The sequence below is a fragment of the Jaculus jaculus genome, chromosome 19, assembly GCF_020740685.1.
Source record: "Jaculus jaculus isolate mJacJac1 chromosome 19, mJacJac1.mat.Y.cur, whole genome shotgun sequence".
NCBI classification, from domain to species: Eukaryota; Metazoa; Chordata; class Mammalia; order Rodentia; family Dipodidae; genus Jaculus; species Jaculus jaculus.
In genome coordinates this window covers 39,621,063-39,643,861 of record NC_059120.1, presented here as the reverse complement: position 1 = coordinate 39,643,861, position 22,799 = coordinate 39,621,063, and the positions used below count along the sequence as shown (strand labels likewise).

Genomic DNA, 22,799 nt, shown 5'->3' with positions numbered 1-22,799 from the left:
TTTCCTTTTAATTTTTAGTACTTTTTGTATATTGCAATGAAGGTGACCAAAATGTTTTCAAAAGTATATAGTCCTGTCAAGAAAGAAAAGAAAATGTTAATATTCATCTCTTTAAGTGGCATATATAACAAGACTAACTCACCATTGAAAATCCCGATGTGCTTGGTATCACGTGTACTGCCAGTGCTCATAATTAGGAAGCCTTTGTACCACTGTTGGTGCTTTATGTGCACTCTACAGTTGTATTCCTTTTAAAACCATAAAAAATACGTTGTCTCACCAATTTTTTCAAAATTGTTTTTATTTCTTTAATTGAGAGAGAGAAGTAGTGGGTGTGCCAGGGTCTCTAGCCACTGCAAATGAACTCCAGATGCATGTGCCGCCTTATGCATCTGGCTTACATAGGTACTGGGGAATTGAACCTGGGTCCTTAGGCTTTGCAGGCAAGTGCCTTAACTGCTAAGCCATCTCTCTAGCCCCAGATAGATTTTTTTTCAATATTTTATTTGTATCCAACCAATTCTTATTTATTTCTTGGTGTAGTTAAAATTAAGGTAACCCTTTGATTATTTATTTACAAGCACAGTGGGGGAGAGAGGAAAGGAGGAAGAGAAGGAGAGAAGGAATATGAATGTGTTTGCTAGGGTCTTTTGCTGCTGCAAATAAATTTCATACACATGTGTTACTTTGTGCATCTGCCTTTGTGTGAGTACAGAGGCATTGAACCCAGGCTGGCAGGCTTTGCAAACAAGTGCCTTTAATCACTGAGCCATCTCCTTAGCTGTAATTTTGCTTTTAAATCTTTACATGTGTGTATGATACATGGCTGAATGCAGCTGTGTTATGTACCATGGTATGTGTGTGTAGGTCAGACAACCTTGGGTATTGGTCTTTGTCTTCCACTTTGTTTGAGACAGGGCCTCTTGTTTTCCACTGTGTACACCAAGCTGGTTGCTCCATGAGCTTCTGGGAGTTTTCTGTCACCTCCTCCTGTCTCACCGTAGATGTGTTGGGATTACACATCTAGCTTTCCTCGGATGCTGGAGATCTGGACTCCAGTTCCTTGTGTTTGTAAGGCCAGTGCTTTATTGTGCCAGCTCTCTAGTCCCTGATGATGTTCTTTAGTTCTTGAGTTGACCTAAGAGTTTCCCTATTGTTATCTTTGATCTGTTCAAATACTAAAATGTTCAAAAACATTTAGTAGTTGTAATAGAAAAAAATAGTATTTTATACCTTTTCGTATATGAGTTTCTAAAATTGCTTATTAGAAATTTCTCTTGTGGTTAAAATGTGCAGCCAGATATCAGGACCACTGGACTATTAACAGTCTGTTTTAAGTGCCTTGTGCTGCTCAAAGGATGCTCTGAACCCTAGAACTGGTTCATGACAAGATACTGACAAAAAATAAGATGTGTTTGTGGAAAGTTTTAGAATAATTTGATATTCCTGTAACACTTATAGTTTATACAAGAGTCTATAACAGGTTGGAAATTTTAAAAACTTGTTGTTTATCACAGATAGTTTTCAGGTATACTGGAAATGTTTTATTGGGGGGGTTCATTTTTATTTATTTATTTGAGAGTGACAGAGAGAGAGGGAGAGAGAGAAAGAGGTAGATATATATAGAGAGAGAATGGGTGCACCAGGGCTCCCAGCCATTGCAAACAAACTTCAGATGTGTGCCCCCCCTTGTGCATGTGGCTAACATGGGTCCTGGGGAATCGAGCCTCAAACCAGGGTCCTTAGGCTTCACAGGCAAGCTCTTAACCACTGAGCCATCTCATCAGCCTAAAATTTTCTTTTTTAATTAAAAAAATAATTTTTGAGAGAGTGACAGAGAGAGAAAGTGGGCACACCAGAGCCTTTCAGCCACTATGAACAAACTCCAGATGTGTGCGCCCCTTGTGCACATGTGCGACATTGTGTCTGGTTATGTGGGACTTGGAGATTTGAACATGCATTCTTAGCCTTCACAGGCAAGTGCCTTAACCGCTAAGCCATCTCTTTGGCCCGAAATGTGTGTTTTATTTTTTTTTATTTTTATTTTTTAAATTTATTTATTTGAGAGCGACAGACACAGGGAGAAAGACAGATAGAGGGAGAGAGAGAGAGAATGGGCGCACCAGGGCTTCCAGCCTCTGCAAACGAACTGTGCATCTGGCTAACGTGGGACCTGGGGAACCGAGCCTTGAACCGGGGTCCTTAGGCTTCACAGGCAAGCGCTTAACCGCTAAGCCATCTCTCCAGCCCTGAAATGTGTGTTTTTAAATTGCCTCCATTCAAATCTTTAGTCCATTCCTTACAACTTGTGACAGAAGGCAGATTGTTTAGTCTGAGATTCATTCTCTTCAACATGGGAATGCAGTTCCCTTAGGGTTTTATGAAGATACAATGAGATAATTTGTTTACTAAAGTATTTATTCATTTACAGTGTAGGGCACTATTCTTGATGCTGAAAACACAGCAGTGAACAAGGCAGGGTCTCTGTTCTCATAGTATACCGCAATAAGTTCTAAGAAGGATAAAGAATTAGAATTGTTGGGGCTAGAGATGTAGCTCAGCTGGCAAAGTGCTTGTCTAGCATGTATAAGGCCCCAAGTTCATTCCCCAGCACTACAACAAAAAGAGGGTTTTTTTGTGTGTGTTTGTTTGCTTGTTTTGCTTTTTGAGGTAGGGTCTTGCTTCTAGCCCAGGCTGAACTGGAATTTAGTATGTAATCTCAAGATGTCCTCGAACTCATGGCAATCTTCCTACCTCTGCCTCCCAAGTGTTGGGATTAAAGATGTGCACTACTACATTCAGCTAAGAATATTTTTAAAAAGTTTTTATTTATTTATTTGAGAGAGTGAGAATGGGTACACCAGGGCCTTCAGCCACTGCAAACAAACGCCAGACACATGCACCACTTTGTGCATCTGGCTTATGTGGGTCCTGGGGAGTCAAACCTGCGTCCTTTGGCTTTGCAAGCAAGTGCCTTAACTGCTAAGCCATACCTCCAGCCCAGAATAATGTTTTAAAAAGAATAAGATAGTAGTTATTCTATCTGATCTCATCTTATAAAACCAAGTCAGAAAAGTGTGAAAAGTGACAGGGATGGGTGTTTTAAACTAGGAAGGAGAGGTTCTTTAAAAGTAAGCGCTTGAACAAGGGTTTCTAAAAACTTAATTTAATTATATATGTATTATAACAGGTTATGCACTTTTATCCCCTTGCCCCTGCTCCTGTTCCCTGGGGGCCCTCCTCAGTGGAGTTATGGTATTCACTGTGGGGTCATGAAGGCTTCAGTCAGTCCCTGTGGGATGGAGTAGGGAGACTGTGCCTTAGGATATCCCTACCCACTGTGGCTTTTACAATCTTTCTGCCCACTCTCCTGCAGTTGAGCAAGAGTTTTAATGAAGTGACTAACCATGTGAATGCTGGATGAAAGGCGTTCTAGGTGGTGAGGAGTATGTCCAGGGAGGTTAGAGAGCCTAGGTGCCAGATCACATGGGGCTCATCGGTGAAGAAGAATTAGGTGTTACTTTCCCGAGATGCATTAGGAAACTTTGGAGGGTTTGGAGGAAATGCTAAGCACTGAGGCTGGCACACAGTAGGAATCAAACAACTAATGTGGTCAACAAAAGTTAAGTGTTAGAAAAACCATCATTAATTTAAGAGTATAACAGTGCATGTCAGTTTAACTTTCTTTTTCTTTTTGTGCTAGTTATAATTAAGGAGGCCAGCAAGAAAGCTGTTATTTTTTGGAGAACCTAATTTAACTTGTAGTTGGATAGTAGGTGAATGCATACACTGTATTTTAGTCTTGTTAGATTCATTAAAGAATTATATGTGTTCGGGCTGGAGAGATGGCTTAGTGGTTAAGTGCTTGCCTGTGAAGCCTAAGGACCCCGGTTTGAGGCTCAGTTCCCCAGGTCCCACGTTAGCCAGATGCACAAGGGGGCGCACGCGTCTGGAGTTCGTTTGCAGAGGCTGGAAGCCCTGGCGCGCCCATTCTCTCTCTCCCTCTATCTGTCTTTCTCTCTGTGTCTGTCACTCTCAAATAAATAAATTTTTAAAAAATTTAAAAAAATATAAAAAAAAAGAATTATATGTGTTCCTTGCTTGACCAAACTTTATGCTCCTGAGCCTCCTAGGCCTATCTCTAATATTCTCCCTATTTCTGTTTTCTTTTTCTTTTTTTTCTTTCCCGAGGTAGGATTTCACTCTGGCCCTGGCTGACCTGGAACTCACTGTGTAGTCTCAAGGTGGCCTCGAACTCAAGGTGATTCTCCTACCTCTGCCTCCTGAGTGCTGGGATTAAAGGTGTGCGCCACCACACCCAGCTTATTCTCTCTATTTCTGTATCTCCTTCCCTCTCTCCCCCTCTCCTCCCTCCCACCCTCCCAATTCATCCTTCTTCCAATCAGTCACCAAATCATTTTTACCAAGAACCTTGCTAAAGCTGAAAGTTCACCAGTTCATCCTTCTATGTGGGCTTCTGTTTTTTCTTAGGTACCTCGGATACCTTATTGAATTAGGTTCCTTCTGCACAATTCTCCAGTTAATGCTGATCACCTACTCTTGCTTTAGCAAGAATTCTGTTAGGTTGATTTAGCTAGCTCCTCTTTGCTTCTCGTGTTACTTTTTAGTAATGTGTCATCCACCGACCTGTGCCTGCACCTGTTCTTTGTATATAAATCCCCACTTGCCCATGTTGTATTTTGACTTGAGCCCAGTCTCTCTCTTCCATCATGAAACCCCATTGCCGTGGTCTCTTTCCCTTTGGAGATGGTCTTGAATGCAGTCTGCCTTACCATGCTTTGACAAGTATCATTGAATCACTTTTCCTTTAACAGTTATGGTGCTGTGGCATGGATAGGATTAGATTCGTCATTGGACCCCCAGACCTCTCACCCAGGTCCCCAAGTGTGCACCTTTGAAGCCTTTGTCTTCATTCCTGACTGATTGATCGGGGATCCAATGGCGAGTCAGACTGTGAGCCATTGCCCTGGACAAACGTCCCCTGCAGCTGGTAAGGAGAGAGTTTTGATTCTTAAGGTCCTGAGTATAATTTCTGTATCTGGGGGAGTGTTCTAAGCTTCTTAAAAGGGCACCTGCTAGACTGGAGAACTTCTTTCTGATCCTTTCCTGTGTGGAAATTGTTCCCTGAGTCTTTGGGTTGCATGTCCTTCCTGATGCTCCATAAGATCTTTGTTTGCTTGATTAGATTCTGTTTTACCCACAGGAAATTCTCTGTCACCCCACTGGAACCTTAGTTGACAGCATGTTCTGCTAACTCTACCTGTGTCCATCTCCTGCTTTTAACGTTTTATTAACGGCTTTCCTAAGTGTAGACAATAAACCGTAATTCCCTCCTCTACTCCTATTCTTTCCCTCCAGCTTTACCCTCCATTGAATTCCTTCTTTCTAATTAGTGTCTCTTATATTTTGATTTCATTATCTTTTCCTCCTATTATGACAGTCTTGTGTAGGTAGTGTCAGGCACTGTGGGGCCATGAATATCAAGGCCATTTTGTGTCTGAAAGATTGCATTGTAAACAGTTGTCCTCTTCCTTTGGTTCTTACATTTATTCTGCCACCTCTTCTACAGTGGACCTTGGAGGGTGTGATATAAAGATGTCTCAGTGCTGAACACCACCACTGTTACTTCTCAGCACTATGGTGACTTTTGGTTCACCCCAGTGGTCACTGCCATCTGAAAAGTTTCTCTAACCAAAAGTGAAAGTAGCATATGCAAACCCCCCTTTAAGAAAACAAACAAACAAAAAACACTATTTGAGAGAAAGAATGGGCATGCCGGATTGTCCTGCCTCTGCAAACTCCAGACAACATACTCCATGTATATCTTGCTTTATGTGAGTACTGAGGAATCAAACTAAGGTTGTTAGCCTTTGCAAACAAGTGCCTTTAACTTCTGAGCCATCTCCCCAGCCGATCAATTCCTTTTTGTTAGAACTTCATTGCCCTTTCTTGGAGAATTTGAGACTTCCAAACTGGTTCCTCTTAAGATTGCTCCCTCTGTCCTGCTTTTGCTGCTTTCATTTGCCTTTGTGGGATGTCTCTCTGCAGACCCTACTTCCTTCATCCTTCAGACTCCCTCTGGTAGACTGTTTCTTTCTCACCTTAGGTTCTCAACTTTAGTCTTCCCCAGCAACCTCCTGAGGCTGAAAAGAAAAGCAGTGAATGGAATTAGACTATTTTGTGTACTGAGATGGGCTTTGGCGATATCCAGATAGCTCCTAGATGTCTCTTTAACTTCAGTTTGGTGATATATTATGGCAAAAGAAAATCTCCAGTTTCCTTCACCAATATATAATTTACCCCCTTATCCACCAAGATATATTTGTGATCCTCAGTGTATACTGGAACTAGACAGTGCTAAACCATAGGTAAATTATATTTATTTCTGTTTGCTTGTGGCATTACTATATTTCTCTCTCTCTTTTTTTTTTTTACTTTATTTAGTTGAGAGAGAGAATAAGAGAAAGAAGCAGATATATAGAATGGTAATACCAGGGCTTCCAGCCACTGCAAATGAACTCCAGATGCAACATCCTTGAGCATCTGGTTTACATGGGTTCTGGGGAATTGAACCTCAAACTGGGGTCTTCAGGCTTCACAGGCAAGTGTTGTACCACTGAACTATCTCTGGACCAAGCTCAAGCCAAGATACTTTTTTTTTTTTTTTTCTGAGATAGGGTCTCACTCTAGCCCAGGCTGACCTGGACCTTACTATGTAGTCTGAGGGTGGCCTCGAACTCACAGCGTTCCTCCTACCTCTGCCTCCCAAGTGATGGGATTAAAGGCATGTACCACCATGCCCGTCTCCAAGATACATTTTTTAAAAGATACATTCTTAAAGTTGAGGGTAAAGTAATATTGTGTTAGTATAGAGGTTATTTAAAGTTGTGACAAAATGAAAATGGAGAACAAAGGACAAAAGTTGAGCAGATAGAGTCTGGAAGAGTGACATGGTCAAGCTGGCTAAAGGTGAATGAATTTATTCTAAGAGTTTTAAAGGGGAACTTTAATGCAGTATTTCTCTGCATTCCTGTGTTAAGTTGAACATTATTTTCTTTCATCAAAGAAAGGTTTCTTGGATTGTTGGTCTGTTAGCATATCTGTTCAGATCTGTCTATCCCCACCCATGTGCACTCTTGGGCTAACGTGCAGTGGTAGATCCCAGGAGCCCATGCATTCCTGCAGGCTAAGCATGTACTGTAACACTGAGCCATACCCCATATTGAGGTGCTTTTGTTTGTTTTTAAGAGACAGGGTTTGCCAGTATGGTGACTCTTGACTTTAATTCTAGCACTTGGGAGGCTCAGGTAGGATGATTACTGTGAATTCGATGCCAGCCTGGTCTACGGATTGAGTTTTAGGTCAACCTGGGCTAGAGTGAGAACCTGCCTCAAAAGAGAAATGAAAGAGACAGACAAACCAATGGGATTATATAGCTCAAGCTGGTCTTCAACTCATGATCCTCCTGCATTAGCCTGTGATGGTTTGTATTAACCTGCTTTACATGTTTTGGTTAAGAAAACTGAGTCTTCTTCATAGTACAAGAGCTAACTTTTAAAAATCAATTATGTAACTAAATTTCTTTAACTTAAAACCTTTTATTTGCTGGGCATGGTGGCATACACCCTTTTAACCTAGTAGGCAGAGGTAGAAAGATTGCCTGAGTTCGAGGCCAGCCTGAGAGTACATAGTGCATTCCAGGTCAGCCTGGGTAGAGCGAAACCCTACCTCCAGGGGAAAAAGAAAGGGGTTCACTGAAGAGATGGCTTATTGCCTAAGGCATTTGCCTGCAAAGCCTAAGAACATGGGTTTCACTCCCCAGGATCCACATAAGCCAGATGCACAAGGTGGCACATGCATCTGGGGTTCATTTGTAGTAGCTAAAGTCCCTGGCACACCCTTTCTCTTCCTCCCTCCCTCCATCTCTTTCAAATAAGTAAATAAATGAATTTTAAAACCCAAATTAAGGGGCGAGGGAGAAAAAAAAAAACCCAAATTAAGTAAAAATTTAAAAACTTTATTTTTACTTAAAATTTTTTTTTTAAATTAAGAACATACTTTATATGGATACATCATGTTGGTACCATCTTTTCCCTCCGCCCTGCCCCCATTTCACAGGGAACCTTCCTCAGTGGAGTTACTGGTATTCCCCATGGGGTTGTAGGTTGTGCATGTGGGAGCAGCAGTTACTGAGAGGAAGCAAGGCCTCTGGGCATGATGTCCCAACCTGTGGCTCTTACAATCTTTCTGCCCCCTCTTCTGCAAAATTCCCTGAGCCTTGGTTGGGATGTTTTATGTCTACTTAAGTGAGGAGCTCTTAGGAGCCTCTGGATCTCTGCTTTGATGTGTGTTGAGAATCCTCAGCATCTGTCTCCGTCACCCTGGAGCTGATTTTCAGGCTCACCATGGAAGCAGCACTCTTGCCTGTCTCTCCAGTTCCTCTGTTGTTTCACCTGGGCTTTGGCTGAGATGTAAGGGGTGGTTTATCTCCTTGGGCCTCACTACCTTCTGAAAGAGAAAATCAGGTTCTCCAATGGCAGTTGAAGTCAGCATAGGTTAAATTGCATTATTAAGTTAGTGAGAGTTGGATGTAGCCCCCTATTTTAGCCAAAGACTAGTGGGAGCTTGACACTGGAGGGCATAATCTTTGTCTCCATAAGATTCTGACCTGGTTCCCAGTTCCATATATGGGTTCCTTTCCACTGAGCAGATCTCTAGGTAATCAGAAAGCCATTGATGCCCACCAAGGCTGTGTCCACCATTCCACTGGTGTGTACATCTTGTCAGGCTGTTTGCTTCTGAGTCGCTTAGATCCCCGTTGTTCATGCCATTGTGGGCCACTTTCAGTAACTCATGTAGCACTTTCTAGCACTAGATGGGCTAACAGTCTGGGGACTGTCTCTCTCTTCCAGATTCCAGCCAGGTTTATCCATGTTCTCTGTTGGCTGCATAAGGTTTTGAGCAATAAGGTCTTCTTACCTTTTACCTCAGGCGGGTAATCACGTACTTTGACAGAAGCCTGTTTCATAGGTTTCTCCGATCGACAGCTCAGTGTGGGGAGCACTGTTTCTGGTGCTGTGAGTTGCAAGTTAGAGCCAGAATTTTTTTTTAGGCTTCATTTCACCTTCTCCAGGGCCCTTCTTTTTGGACACTAAGCTGTCTTATTTTTACTTTGATTAAATAGGGAAATGTTGTTTCTTAGTTATGTGTGATCCCATTAACTCGTATATTCAAATCTATTTATTCTGTGCATGTTTTATGTTTAAGTGTGTTGGGTGTGGGTGCACAGGGGCTGCAGTGTGGGTGTGAGGTCAGAGGATAAACATGGCTGCTTGTCTTGCATTCCACCTTTTTTTTGAGGCCAGGTGTCATTGTTCACTGCTGTGATCATTAGGCTAACTGGTCTGCAAGCTTCGTGTCCCTTGTTGCTGTAAGTACACAGGGGCTACAGATGCCTGTCCCAGTGTCCGTCTTTGTGTGGTTCTGGAAATCTGAACCCAGTTACTTGCACTTGTGCAGCAAGCACTTTATCCAGTGAATCATTTCACCAGCCAACTTTCTGACAGAGTTCCCCAAAGCAACTTCTGAGGGAAGACTTTTTGTCTTCAACTTAACTTTGAGTTTTCCTATCTGACTATTAAAATTTCTTTTTTCTTTTTGTGCAGTGCTGCATATTACTCCTAGGGCTCAGCTAGTGTTACACTATTGATGTACACCCCTTGTGTTTTTTAAAAAAATTATTTTATTTAATTTTATTTCTTTGAGACAGAGGGGGGGGGAAGAGAGAGAGATTGAGCGGGCCAGGTCCTCCAGCCACTGCAAATGAACTCCAGATGCATGCGCCTCCTTTTGCATCTGGCTTATGTGGGTCCTGGGGAGTCGAATGTGAATCCTTTGGCTTTGCAGGCAAGCGCCTTAACCTCTAAGCCATCTCTCCAGCCCGTTATATCTTTGTGAACAAAAATGAAACAATTTTTCTGCATGTCTGAGCCCTCCAGAATTCAGAAACATAGCATTTACTTTCACAGCAGTACCATTATTTGCACAAATTCAGTAGTGTTCTTTTTATAACTGGACACAATGGGAAACTTTGGTCATGAAGCCAAAAGTTTGAGGATGAGACATAAAATGAGATATGACCAGATGGTTTCAAGAAGCTTAGGTGCCTTTAATAGCAGCACTTGGGAGGCAGAGATAGGAGGATTGCCATGAGTTCAAGGCCACCTTGAGACTACATAGTGTTCCAGGTCAGTCTGGGCTACAGTGAGAACCTACCTCGAAAACACCAAAAAGAGCAGCTAAGGTTGATTCAGGTGCAGAGCTTCCTGGGAAAGGTGGTTTGACACCTTGCTCATGCATTTCTTATTCCAGGTCTTACTGTGAGCAAGGTAGGGTGCTTTCTGGCCATTCCAGGAATTTTAGAATATTTAGGGACCTCAAGAAAATAATTCCATGAAGCTTTCTGAAAGTGAACTCTAGTGGACAGTTCCTGGCTCGCTGGCTTGGCTTCTTAGCCTTGTGAGGCATCTAAAAGTCTTATTTGAGATTTCTGTGAAAAGTTCTGGCAAAGCAAGTTCATATGCATGTGCAGCTTTGTGTATCTGGCTGACATGGATACTGGGGAATTGAACTTGGGTTGTTAGACTTTGCAGACAACTGCCTTAACTGCTGAGCCATCTTTCCATCCTTCAAAGCAAGTTCAGAAAGGCCCCTGTGGTCAACACTTTGCTTGTGCATAGGTTTCCTTTTTTTCTAAGGTTTTTATGACGTAGAGTCTCACTCTAGCCCAGGTTGGCCTTGAACTCACAGTGATCCTTCCACCTTAACCTTTTGAGTGCTGGGATTAAAGACATGGGCCGCCATGCCTGGCCTTCAGTTACCTTTCTTGATGCATTTAGGCAAATAATGAGGTCACATGAAATGTGTAGTTTGATAGGGTGGTGGTAGCGGATATTCTGTTTCATTGGAGAGCTGTAGTGTACCCTATGTGACCTCTGCTGTGTGTGTTTGCATCAAGGTGCCAGATCTCCTCCGTTATTCTCCCAAGAGGATGTTTCCTTTCCCCTGGCCCTCCTGACTTGGTATACCTAAAACAGCCTTTTCCCAAAGCTCTGTGACCTGAAGCTTGAAGACTTGGCAAAAATTTGAGAGCAATGATTGTAATAAATCACGCATAGCCATACTGTGTGGGCCACTTAGAAAGCTCACCATAACACTTCATGACATACCAGATATCACATCCGAAGTTGCTCAGCACTTAGCATTCACGAGTCTTTTCAGCTCACTGATTGCTGGACTTAAATTCTTGAATTTAAAGTTGGCTACACTGTCCTTGGTTTATCTTTTTTCACAGAAACATTCCTTTTTAAATGCCTGAGTACTCACAGGCATTGAAATACTCCTCTTTACCTAGTCTCAGCAAATGATTAACCTTGTCATCAGTCAACAGAAGGCAACAAAATGAGAAAATGCTCTTGTATTATTTAAAGAAAGGCAAATCTTTACAGATGATTCTGCCTCTAGTGCACTTTAATTGAATAATCTTTTTCTCTAACATTGGATTTGAACAAACTACTTGAACTCTGAGCCTTATGCATGCTAGGCAAGTATATTTACTACTGAGCTACTACTCTAGCCCTTAGTATTTATGACAGGGTCTCCCTATGTAGCCCAGGCTGGCCTTCAGCTGAGAAGGTAGATGTGTGTGTGTGTGTGTGTGTGTGTGTGTGTGTGTGTGTGTATTTTTTAGGTAGGGTTTTGCTCTAGCGCAGGCTGACCTGGAATTTACTGTGTAGTCTCAGGGTGGCTTGAACTCAGGGCGATCCTCCTACCTCTACCTCCCGAGTACTAGGATTAAAGGCGTGCGCCACCCCACCTGATTTGACAACCTTTTAACTTGTGCCTCCTTTGTGCTGGTAGTACAGAGGAATGTCACTATGCCTGGCTAATGCAGTTTTGCTTTTAGTTTGTTTTGTTTTGAGGCAGGTTCTTACACTACCCCAAGCTGACCTGGAACTCATAGCCCCAGACTAGCCTGGAGCTAGTGGTGATCCTCCTATCTCAGCTGCCCAAGAGCTGGGATTAAAAGCACGAGTCACCACACCCCACTACAGTTTTATTTTAAAAATATTTATTTATAAGAGAAAGAAAAAAAGTATGAGTGTGCCAGGGCCTCTTGCTGCTGCACACAACCTTCAGATGCATGGGCCACCTTGTGCATTTGGTTTTCTGGTGGTTACTGTTCTGCAAGCAAGCCCCCTTTTAACCTTTGAGCCATCTCTCTACTCTGTAATTTTATGTACTTGTTTATTTTAAATATTATAATTACTAGAAAGAGAGAGGGGGAGAAATAGGCAAATAGAGAATGGGTGTTCCAGAGCCTCTAGCTACTGCAAAGATCTCCAAATGCATGCACCACCTTTGCATCTGGCTTACCTGGGTCCTGGGAATTGAATCTAGGTCCTTAGGCTTTGCAGGCAAATGCCTTAACTGCTAAGCCATCTCTCCAGCCTTATTTATTTTTTAGGTAAGCATTCTTGATCCCATTTTCTAGGAAGATGAACAGAATTTCGAGGTTAAGAGAATCCTGTCTAAGCCTATTCCCCAGTGCCCATGTAAAGCCAGATGCAAAGTGATACACCACCATGCCCACCTTCAGTGTTTTTTTTTTTGTTGTTGTTTGTTTGTTTTGTTTTTTTTTCTGAGGTAGGGTCTCACTACTCACTATGTATTCTCAGGGTGGCCTCATGGGGATCCTCCTACCTCTGCCTCCCTAGTACAGGGATTAAAGCCTGGTTTTTGTTTTGTTTTTTAAGTAATGTTTTGGCTGGAATGTGTAGCATGGTTTTAATACTGAGGAAGCATCAAATGAAGACTAAAATGAAAGGTACTTTCCTTTTCCTTCTCTGCAGCATTCTGAACACCAGCAGTTTGCTCTGTGATTGTCATTTGAAGTGGTTGCTTCAGTGGCTGGTTGATAACAACTTCCATCATTCTGTGGGCGTGAGCTGTGCGCATCCCGAGTGGCTGGCTGGGCAAAGCATTCTGAATGTGGACCTGAAAGATTTTGTCTGCGGTTTGTATTTCTCTTTTAAACTTCTGTACATTACTTATTTTTAACTATTTTTGCAAAATTAAGGGGTGAAAGACCATCCCAGAAGTTTCCTACTAGCATATCTTCTGTCCATTTGTGTTCTCTAAACCATGCTTCAATGATTAGTTTTATAATCATAGATTAAATTTTATATTCCCTGGAAGGGTTTGTTCACCAGCCTCCTCCTCAGTCACTAGTCATAAAAATGATGTTTTGTTTTGTTTTTTTTCTGGTTTTTCAAGGTAGGGTCTTGCTCTAGCCCACGCTGACCTGTAATTCACTCTTTATTCTCAGGGTGGCCTTGAACTCATGGCAGTCCTCCTACCTCTGCCTCCTGAGTGCTGGGAGTAAAGGCGTGTGCCACCATGCCCAGCTGTGCTGGTCTTACTTTCAGGAAGAGTTGCTAAGTTTAGGATAGATCTGTAGTAAGACTTCTGAGTCAGTAAATGTGCTTTTTGTTTATATATATATATGTTTGTTTTTCAAGGTATGGTCTCACTCTAGCCCAGGGTGATCTGAAATTCACTATGCAATCTCAGGGTGGCCTCAAACCCATGGTGATTCTCCTACCTCTGCTTCTCATGTGCTAGGACTAAAGGTGTGCACCACCCTGCCTGACTCTGCTTATATATATATTTTTTATTCTTTTTTTCCGATTATATTTTATTTATTTTTTAAATTAATTTATTTATTTGAGAGCGACAGACACAGAGAGAAAGACAGATAGAGGGAGAGAGAGAGAATGGGCGCGCCAGGGTTTCCAGCCTCTGCAAACGAACTCCAGACACGTGCGCCCCCTTGTGTATCTGGCTAACGTGGGACCTGGGGAACCGAGCCTCGAACTGGGGTCCTTAGTCTTCACAGGCAAGCGCTTAACCACTAAGCCATCTCTCCAGCCCTCTGATTATATTTTAAAGTAGGGTCTCACTCTATCATCTTCGAAACGTAGCCCAAGCTGGTCTCAAACTCAGCAATCTTACTTCAGTCTCCTGAGGGTGGGATTAAAGACATGAACCACCATACCTGGTTTGATTTTTTTTTTTTTTTTTTTTTTTTTACACAAAGGCTTTTTGAGGGAGGAGGTTTGAGGGAGGGTCTCACTCCAACTCAGGCTGACTTGGAATTCACTATGTAGTCTCAGGCTGGTCTTGAACTCCTACCTCTGCTTTCTTCCCAAGTGTTGGGATTAAAGGTGTATGCTACCACATCCAGCTCTACATTAAGACTTTTAATAGTACCACTAGGAATTTTAAAAAAGCACTAGTTTGGGCTGTAGAGATGGCTTAGTGATTAAGTGCTAGGCTGTAAAGCCTAAGGACCCTGGTTTGAGCTTGTTTCCCCAAGACCCACATAAGCCAGTTGCACAAGGTGGCACATGCATCTGGAGTTCGTTTGTAGCGGCTAGAGGTCCTGGTGTGCCCATTCTCTATCTGCTTCTTTCTTTCTCTGTCTGTCACTCTCAAATAAATAAATAAAGATAAACAAAAAATAAAAATAAAAAAGCACTAGTTTATGTTGTCATTATCAATGTTATAATTATATGTATATAGTAATGTACATTTATAATAATGTACCTATTTCATTTTTTAAATTCTTTTTATTTATTTATTTAAAAGAGAATTGAAGAGCCAGGTGTGGTAGTGCACACCTTTAACCCCAGTACTTGGGAGGTAAAGGTAGAAGGATGGCCATGACTTCAAGACCAACCTGAGACAACATAGTGAATTCCAAGGTCAGCCTGGGCTAGAGCAAGACCCTACCTCAAAAAGAAAAAAAAAGAGAGAGAGAGAGAGAGAATTGAGAGAATGAGTATGGGCACACAAGGATCTCTTGCCACTGTGAACAAATTCCATACACACACTATATTGTACATCTGGCTTTATGTGGGTACTAGGGAATCAAACCCAGACAGTGGGGCTTCATAATCTTTTACCTGCTGAGCCATCTCTTCAGTTTGTGTTTTGTATCTTGTTGTTTGTTTGTTTGAGGTAGGGTCTCTCTCTAACTCAGGCTGACCTGGAATTTACTATGTAGTCTCAGGGTGGCTTCCAACTCACAGTGATCCTCCTACCTTGGCCTCCCAAGTGCTGGGATTAAAGGTCTAGTATATTTTGTTTTGTTTTTAATTTTTCTTTATTAATTTGAGAGAGAGAAATGGGTGCACCAGGGCCTCCAGCTACTGTAAACAAACTCCAGTTGCATGTGTCACCTTGTGCATCTGGCTTAGATAGGTCTTAGGAAATTGAACCTGGGTCCTTTGGCTTTGCAGGCAGAAGCCTTGACAGCTAAGCCATCTCTCCAGCCTATGTTTTGTATTTTTGATGCAGTTTTTAAAGACTAAAGCAGTAGGGTCTTATTCTCTGAGACGTTTCTTAGTCATCTTTCTGTATCCATAGGGTTTTTTGTTTTTGTTTTTCAAGGTAGTCTCACTCTAGCTCAGGCTGACCTGGGATTCGCTTGGTAGTTTCAGCGTGGCCTTGAATTCACAGCGATCATCCTATGAGGCCTCACAAGTGCTGGGATTAAAGGCGTGCACCACCATGCCTAGCTCATTTTTTTTTAAAGTTTTATTTGTTTATTACAGAGGGAAGGGAGGGAGGGGGGAAGGGGGAGAGAGAGGGAGGGAGGGAGAGGGAGAGAATGGGTGCACCAGTGCCTGTAGCCACTGCAAATGAACTCCAGATGCATTCGCCACTATGTATCTGACTTACATAGGATGTGGAGGATCCAACCTTGGTGCTCACAAGGCTTCTAAGGCAAGCACCTTAGTTGCTAAACCCGTTTTTTTTTTTTTGGTGTGTGTTGGTTGTTTTTTTTTGTTTTTTTTTTTTTTGGTATTTTTCGAGGTAGGTTCTCACTTTAGCTCTGGCTGGAATTCACTATGTAGTCTCAGGGTGACCTTGAACTCATAGTGATCCTCCTACCACTGCCTCCCGAGTACTGGGATTAAATGTGTGTGTCACCATGCCCGACTAGGTGTTCTTTAAAATTATTATTATATTTATTTAGGGAAGTACAGAGCCAAGGAAAGGCACCCATGTGGCTAGAGATCCTACATGGAGGGCCTGGGAAAACCATGGAAAGAAAAGAAAGTTTAAAGAGCTCCTGCCCTGTGGGGAGCTGGCGTGGCTAAAGAGCCCATATGGAGAGTAAGGGCTAGGAGGCTCTCCCCTTGCTCAGCCCAGGCTCAGTGGAGGGGAAACTTTCCAAGAGCTGGAAGTTCCCAAGTGATCAGACAGCTCAGAGTGTGTGCCCTCCCCACAGAAAGATATTTACAACCTTTTTTTTTAAATTATTTATTTATTTATTTATTTGAGAGCAACAGACACAGAGAGAAAGACAGATAGAGGGAGAGAGAGAATGGGCGCGCCAGGGCTTCCAGCCTCTGCAAACGAACTCCAGACATGTGCGCTCCCTTGTGCATCTGGCTAACGTGGGACCTGGGGAACCGAGCCTCGAACTGGGGTCCTTAGGCTTCACAGGCAAGTGCTTAACCGCTAAGCCATCTCTCCAGCCCTACAACCTTTTTTATGTTCTATATTTATATTTATATCTGGCTCAGGTGAACCAGAAGGACAGCTGGTTGGTTAGGTTTAGGGGTTTATTCAGGAAGAGGTTAGCCCTGACACCCGAGTTCCAGGGGCTGAACTTGACCAACCACAATGTTTAAATCAAAGCCTTCCTCCCTGAGGTTGCTTGTGGAAAAACAGGCCTAGGTAAAAGATGAGAATTCTGGCAAGTGCAGACCATCCTGCCTGCCTTTACTTTTGGGGGCAGCTCACCTTGACTGCCTATTCCTTGTCGTTCACCACTCTGTTTGTTTGTTTGTTTATTTGAGTAGGGGAGAGAGAGAGATTGGGTGGGCCAGTGCTTCTGGGTAGTGGAAGTGAGCTCCAGACGCATGTGCCCCCTTGTGCATCTGGCTCACAAAGGTGCTAGGGAATTGAACCTGGGTCCTTTGGCTTTGTAGGCAATCACCTTAACCATTAAGCCATGTTTCCAGCCCATCCACCACTCTCTTGAGAAGACACTCTAACTAATGTTAGAAATAGGGCAGTTAGAGAGTCTCTCCCAGAAAGGGAACTATTCTTTTTTTTTTTTTTTTTTTTTTTGAAAGGGAACTATTCTAAAGGACCTCAAAAGTATAGGAACATAGTCCTGGAAGAAAATGTTGGGGAGACAGAGTAAAAGCAAAAAGGTAATGAGAAATGGGCACATAGCAAACTGGTCACTTTCAGGGTTCCCTTCTTGTGAACTTTTAGGCGTTGGGCAGCATTTGAGGGAACCCAGGTAAACAGAGTTGGATTGTCCATGTGAGCCTGAGCTGCTGAGTTCTTCTCCCAGAACTGTTCACCAAATGGCACAGTAGTGTCTGACATGGTCTGAATCTGTTCCTGTATGGCTTATAAAACAGATGAAATATTAGCAGAGTTATTAGGGATATATGCACAACATTTAACCTCAATGATGGTTAATATGCCATCTTTTATATAATAGCTCCCATAGTGTACCTTTTTAAATCTGTCCTGGGGGCAGCCAGGACCAGAGGTTGGTACTATGGAGCCATTGGGTGCTATTGGGGGCTGTACAAATATAGTTTTGGCCTCAGGACTTAACTAATGATGTTCTGGCAAGTTAGAAGAGATTCATCATTGTTTCTAGGAAGTCTTTTGAACTAACTGACCCTTGGTCAGAGTCATCTCTCTATATATTTTAGGTTTGAAAATAACCATTTTGACATCTATAATTGTTTTTTCTTACTGTGGAATTGGAACTAGTAGACCTGGGGCTCACTTGTCTTAAGGCCTTGTTTGTTTCCCCTTTTGGGAAGCTTTTGTTGTATACTCAATAGGCCATTTATAGATTAATAGAGGTATCCCTTTATCTTTGGCTATACAGTTCTCTCTGAGTGTTTTTTTTTATTTTTGTTAGCATTTTCCATGATTATAAAATAATATCCCATGTTAATTCCCTCCCCCCCACTTTCTCCTTTGAAATTCCATTCTCCATCATATTACCTCCCCATCACAATCATTCTCTGAGTGTTTTAAGACCAGCAGGTAGCCAAAATTCAATCAAGGATTAATTTCGGAGGTCACTAAGGGCTCTCCAGAGACTTGAGGGACCTGGGAGGAGCACTATAGCTTTTCCAGTACTGGTGTATTCTGTTAGGGTAAGTCAGGGCCGTTTGCTGGCCAAGTGACTTTTCCCTCCTTTTGGACATTGGGAGGACTTAGTTTTTTGTTTTTTTGTTTTTTTTCTCAGTTGTGACTCTTGTGTTAGATTGTATACTTTTTTTTTGTTTCTGGGCCTCCATCTCCTCCCTGATTAGGAAGAGAGGTGACTTACCAGTAGTTCAGTGTAAAAGTGTCCCATCATCTCCAGTTGCCTCATGGCCTGGGAACAGGGGCCAAACTGTTGGCCTTTTAAGCTTCTGTGAATCCAATTGACTTTGGCTTGTACATAGGTTATTACTATACTTAGAACCAAGTCACATCAACCATGAAGGGTATACACGTGCAGCACATTGATTAGTTAAAGAACGGCACAAATGTTGTAAGTTATTTTGTGTAACCTCAACGTTATCCTGGGATGGCACAAACCATATCTGAAGCATAGAAATTAGGCATGTCTTATCTTGTAAATATCTAGTAGCTGTCAATATAGGCAGAACATGTTACCAGTCTTAAAAACGATATTGTTTTAAAATTTTTATTTATTTGAGAGAGAAAGGCAGATAGAATGGGCATACCAGGACCTCCAGACCCATGAGCTACCTTGTGCATCTGGCTTATGTGGGTCCTGGGGAATTGAACCTGGGTCCTTTGGCTTTGTAGGCAAGTGCCTTAACCACTAAGCCATCTCTTCAGCCCCCAAACAATATTTTTTACCAACAAATCTAAACAAACTAGAAATTTTCAGCAAAAAGTAAGGAAGAAAGTATAAAGTCTTGGCACCAGTATTTGAAAACATCTTTGATTAGTCCAGATACCTGTGTGGGTACCAATTACCCAGGGAATGTTGGAAACAGAGCCACAGAGGTTGAAATTATCTTTTTCAGATGAGGATCATTGTTTGAGCATGAGGCTGTACCCTGAAGTGGAAATATGTCTTAAGAGTTAATTTCCTTATAAGTAGTAGACTTAGGATGTCAAGCAATGATATAGTTATTTAAATAAAATCTTGATTTTAAATTATTTTATTACAGATAATAGAGTAGAACCAATGTTTTTAGCTTAATCTTGGATACCAATAAAATCTGATGTACATTAGAAATTTTAATTAACATAAAGCAAGTTTTTTTTGTTTTTTTTTTTTTTGAGGTAGGGTCTTACTCTAGCTCAGGCTGATCTGGAAATCACTCTGTAGTCTCAGGGTGGCCTCGAGCTCATGGCGATCCTCCTACCTCTGCCTACAAGTGCTGGGATTAAAGGCATGAGCCACCACGCATGGTACAACATAAAGCAATTTTATGTCTTACCCATGACTTAAAATTAATAAAGCTTAGGTAAGCTATCTCAACATACTTTACCTAACAGGAGGATGGAAGTTACAGTGACTTGTCTAGTGATTACTCCCACCAGCCCTGCTCCTCTCTTACAGGTCACGCAGCCTGCCAAGCATGGTGTCACAGGCAAGAGAGGCATTGGGCTGGCATGCAGGTGTTCTGGCCTGTGTGTCCTGGGTCTTCATTGTCATCTTCTGGTTAGGCCATGGTAGTAAGTGAGTAGGGACATCTACAAGATCTCATCTGCACAGGTGAGGTCCAAGCTCTGTGGGGCAGAGGGGCTGGCCAGTCATAGTTAAACCTGGGAGAGAGAAGAATTCTTAAAATCAGGAGGTAGTAAAATTCAAGTTGGGGACAGGTGTGTCCTCAGGGCACATTCCTTCCCTCTCCTGTTGTCCCTGTTCTTTTCAAGCCTTCTAAAGATTCACATATAAACTGCGGGAAACACCAGCATAGTGGCATATGCCTTTTATCCCAGCAATGGTGGGGGAGGAGTAGAGGCAGGAGGACTGTTGTGAATCCGAAGCCTGCCTGAGACTACATAGTGAATTCCAGATCAGTCTGGGCTCGAGTGAGACCCTACCTTGGGAAAAATGATAAAGAAAATGAAGGAAACATTTAAAAGAAAAAGTTATAGTGACTGAAATTAAATCACTTAAACCAAAATGATTAAACCTATTGATGACCATTTGATTGAATTAGCATAAATAAAAAAAGAGTTACCTTTACAGGCACAATGTTCTTAGGTATGAGAACCTTATCTTTGGAACTTAAACACTTACACATGAACCTTTTTCTTAAGACTCAGTTTCTCCTGTAGTTAATGTCTTGGCAAATACAGCAACATAGTTACTTTACTGAGAGCCTTACAGCCAGTTTCTTTCTTTCTTTTTTTTTTTTTAATCTTTCATTTCCAAGGTAGGGTCTTGCTCTAGCCCAGACTGACCTGGAAAGCACTATATAGTCTCAGGGTGGACTTGAACTCACAGTGGTCCTCCTACCTTTGCCTCCCAAGTACTGGAATCAAAGGCATGAGCCACCACCCACACCCAGCTTAACGCTAGGTTTTCTTTGTTCTTCTTTGGGGGGGGGGGGGTGTCAAAGCCAGTGTAAGCCACTTAAACCAGGAACATAATGAAATGTACTCAGTTTCTCTATTGGTTAAGACTTTGGCATCAAGTAAACATAATTTATTTAGATTTTTTCCAATTAAATGTTTCAATGGAGGGACCCTTTACTGGTCTGTGATCTGGTGACATCGATCCTTTTTTTTAAAAAAAAAAAATTTATTTATTTATTTGAGAGAGGAAGAAGCAGAGAGAAAGAGAAAATGGGCACTCCAGGGCCTCCAGCCACTGCAAAGAACTCCAGATGCATACACCTCCTTGTGCATATGGCTTATATGAGACCTGGGGAATTGAACCAGGGTCCTTAGGTTTTACAGGCGAATGCCTTTACCACTAAGCCATTTCCCCAGCCCTATCCTCCACCCCCCCCCTTTTTTAGTTCTATCTCCCTTTTTGTCTGCCTTTTTTTCTGTTTTAAATTTTTTTGTTTCCCTTCTTTTTCTCTCAGCTTCCTGATGATAATAAATAGAAGTTGCAGCCTGGAGCAACTGTTCTAAGCTCTTGTCTGTTTTGGATACCAATTTTTGTAATTTACCAGAAATACCAGGTATTGGTTGAGTTAAAAATTTATCATTAAGAAGAATTTTTTTTCCTTCATGGCATTTGGAGTTACATTAGTATTGTTTTTGGTGGGGGGTGGCGTTTCAAGGTAGGGTCTCCCTCTAGCCCAGGCTGACCTGGAATTCACAGTGTAGTCTCAGGCTGTCCTCAAACCCATGGTGATCCTCCTACCTCTGTCTCCCAAGTGCTGGGATTAAAGCACTTAATATGTTTTGTTTGTTGGTTGGTTTTTTTTTTTTCTTTGAGGTATGGTCTTACGGTAGCCCATGCTGACCTGGAATTCACTATGTAGTCTCAGGGTGGCCTCAAACTCTCCGCAATCCTCCTACCTCTGCCTCCCGAGTGCTGGTATTAAAGACATGCATCACCATGCCTGGATTCACATTAGTATGTTTTTTAATTGTCTCCTTAATTTCTGGATAAAAGTAATGAGCAATTCCTGTTCCCCCTCCATTATCTAAATGAGCTTAGTTTTCAAGGAGACAGGCTAGTGCAGACTTTTGGGGTGTCCTGGAAGCAGATTGTTCCATCAAAAATGAAGTGGAGGTGGGTGAAAAGAATCTAGAGTCAGGTTATGCCCCATCCTATGTTGCATTTTTTAAAATTATTTTTTTATTTGCTAGCAGAGAGATAGAAGAGAGACAGACAGACAGGGTGCGCCAGGGCCTCCAGCCACTGCAAATGAACTCCAGATGCATGTGCCACTTTGTGCATCTGTCTTTATGTGGGTACCAGGGAATCACCTGGTTGTTAGGCTTTGCAAGGCAAAGGCCTTAACCACCGAGCCATCTCTTCAGTCTCTGAACAGGGTGTTTGAGTTCTGGACTTTATTTCTCCATCTTTAAACAAGGGGCTTGGACTCTGGCTCTACATAGTTGCCTTCAACCTTACATGCCATTGTGTAGACTAAGCTTACAATTTTACGGTATATTTTAAAAGTTAAACTTATAGCAAAAAGTAAATAAGTGATGTGGCCATCATTGTATTTATTCCCTCCAGATGATTTTCTGAAGCCACAGATAAGGACACATCCTGGAACCACTATTGCTTTACGAGGTGTTAATGTGACACTGACGTGTACTGCAGTGAGCAGCAGTGATTCACCTATGTCCACTGTGTGGCGCAAAGACAGTGAAATCCTGTATGACGTCGACATTGAGAACTTTGTTCGCTATCGACAGCAAGCTGGAGAAGCTCTGGAATATACTAGTATCTTACATCTCTTCAATGTGAATTTCACAGATGAAGGAAAATATCAGTGTATTGTTACTAATCACTTTGGTTCCAATTATTCTCAGAAAGCCAAACTGACCGTGAATGGTAAGGAATTATGCTTTTTTTTATTTGTGTTTTTTTTTTTTTTTTTTTTTTTTAGGTAGAGTCTACTCTAGCCCTGGCTGACCTGGAATTTGTCTCAGGGTAGCCTCGAATTCACAGCAATCTTCCTACCTCTGCCTCCTAAGTGCTGGGATTAAGGGTGTGTTCCACA

General features: G+C 42.1%; 1 protein-coding gene across 2 annotated transcripts in view; it reads left to right on the top strand.

Annotated features, from left to right (window-relative positions):
• Positions 1–22,799, top strand: part of Lrig2 (leucine rich repeats and immunoglobulin like domains 2) — a 78,340-nt gene that overhangs the window by 38,188 nt on the left and 17,353 nt on the right. For both annotated transcript variants that reach the window (XM_045138405.1, XM_045138406.1), the window contains exons 12-13: positions 12,933–13,096; positions 22,310–22,630. In XM_045138405.1, the coding sequence (XP_044994340.1) occupies positions 12,933–13,096; positions 22,310–22,630 (485 nt within the window). The remainder of the gene's footprint in view (positions 1–12,932; positions 13,097–22,309; positions 22,631–22,799) is intronic.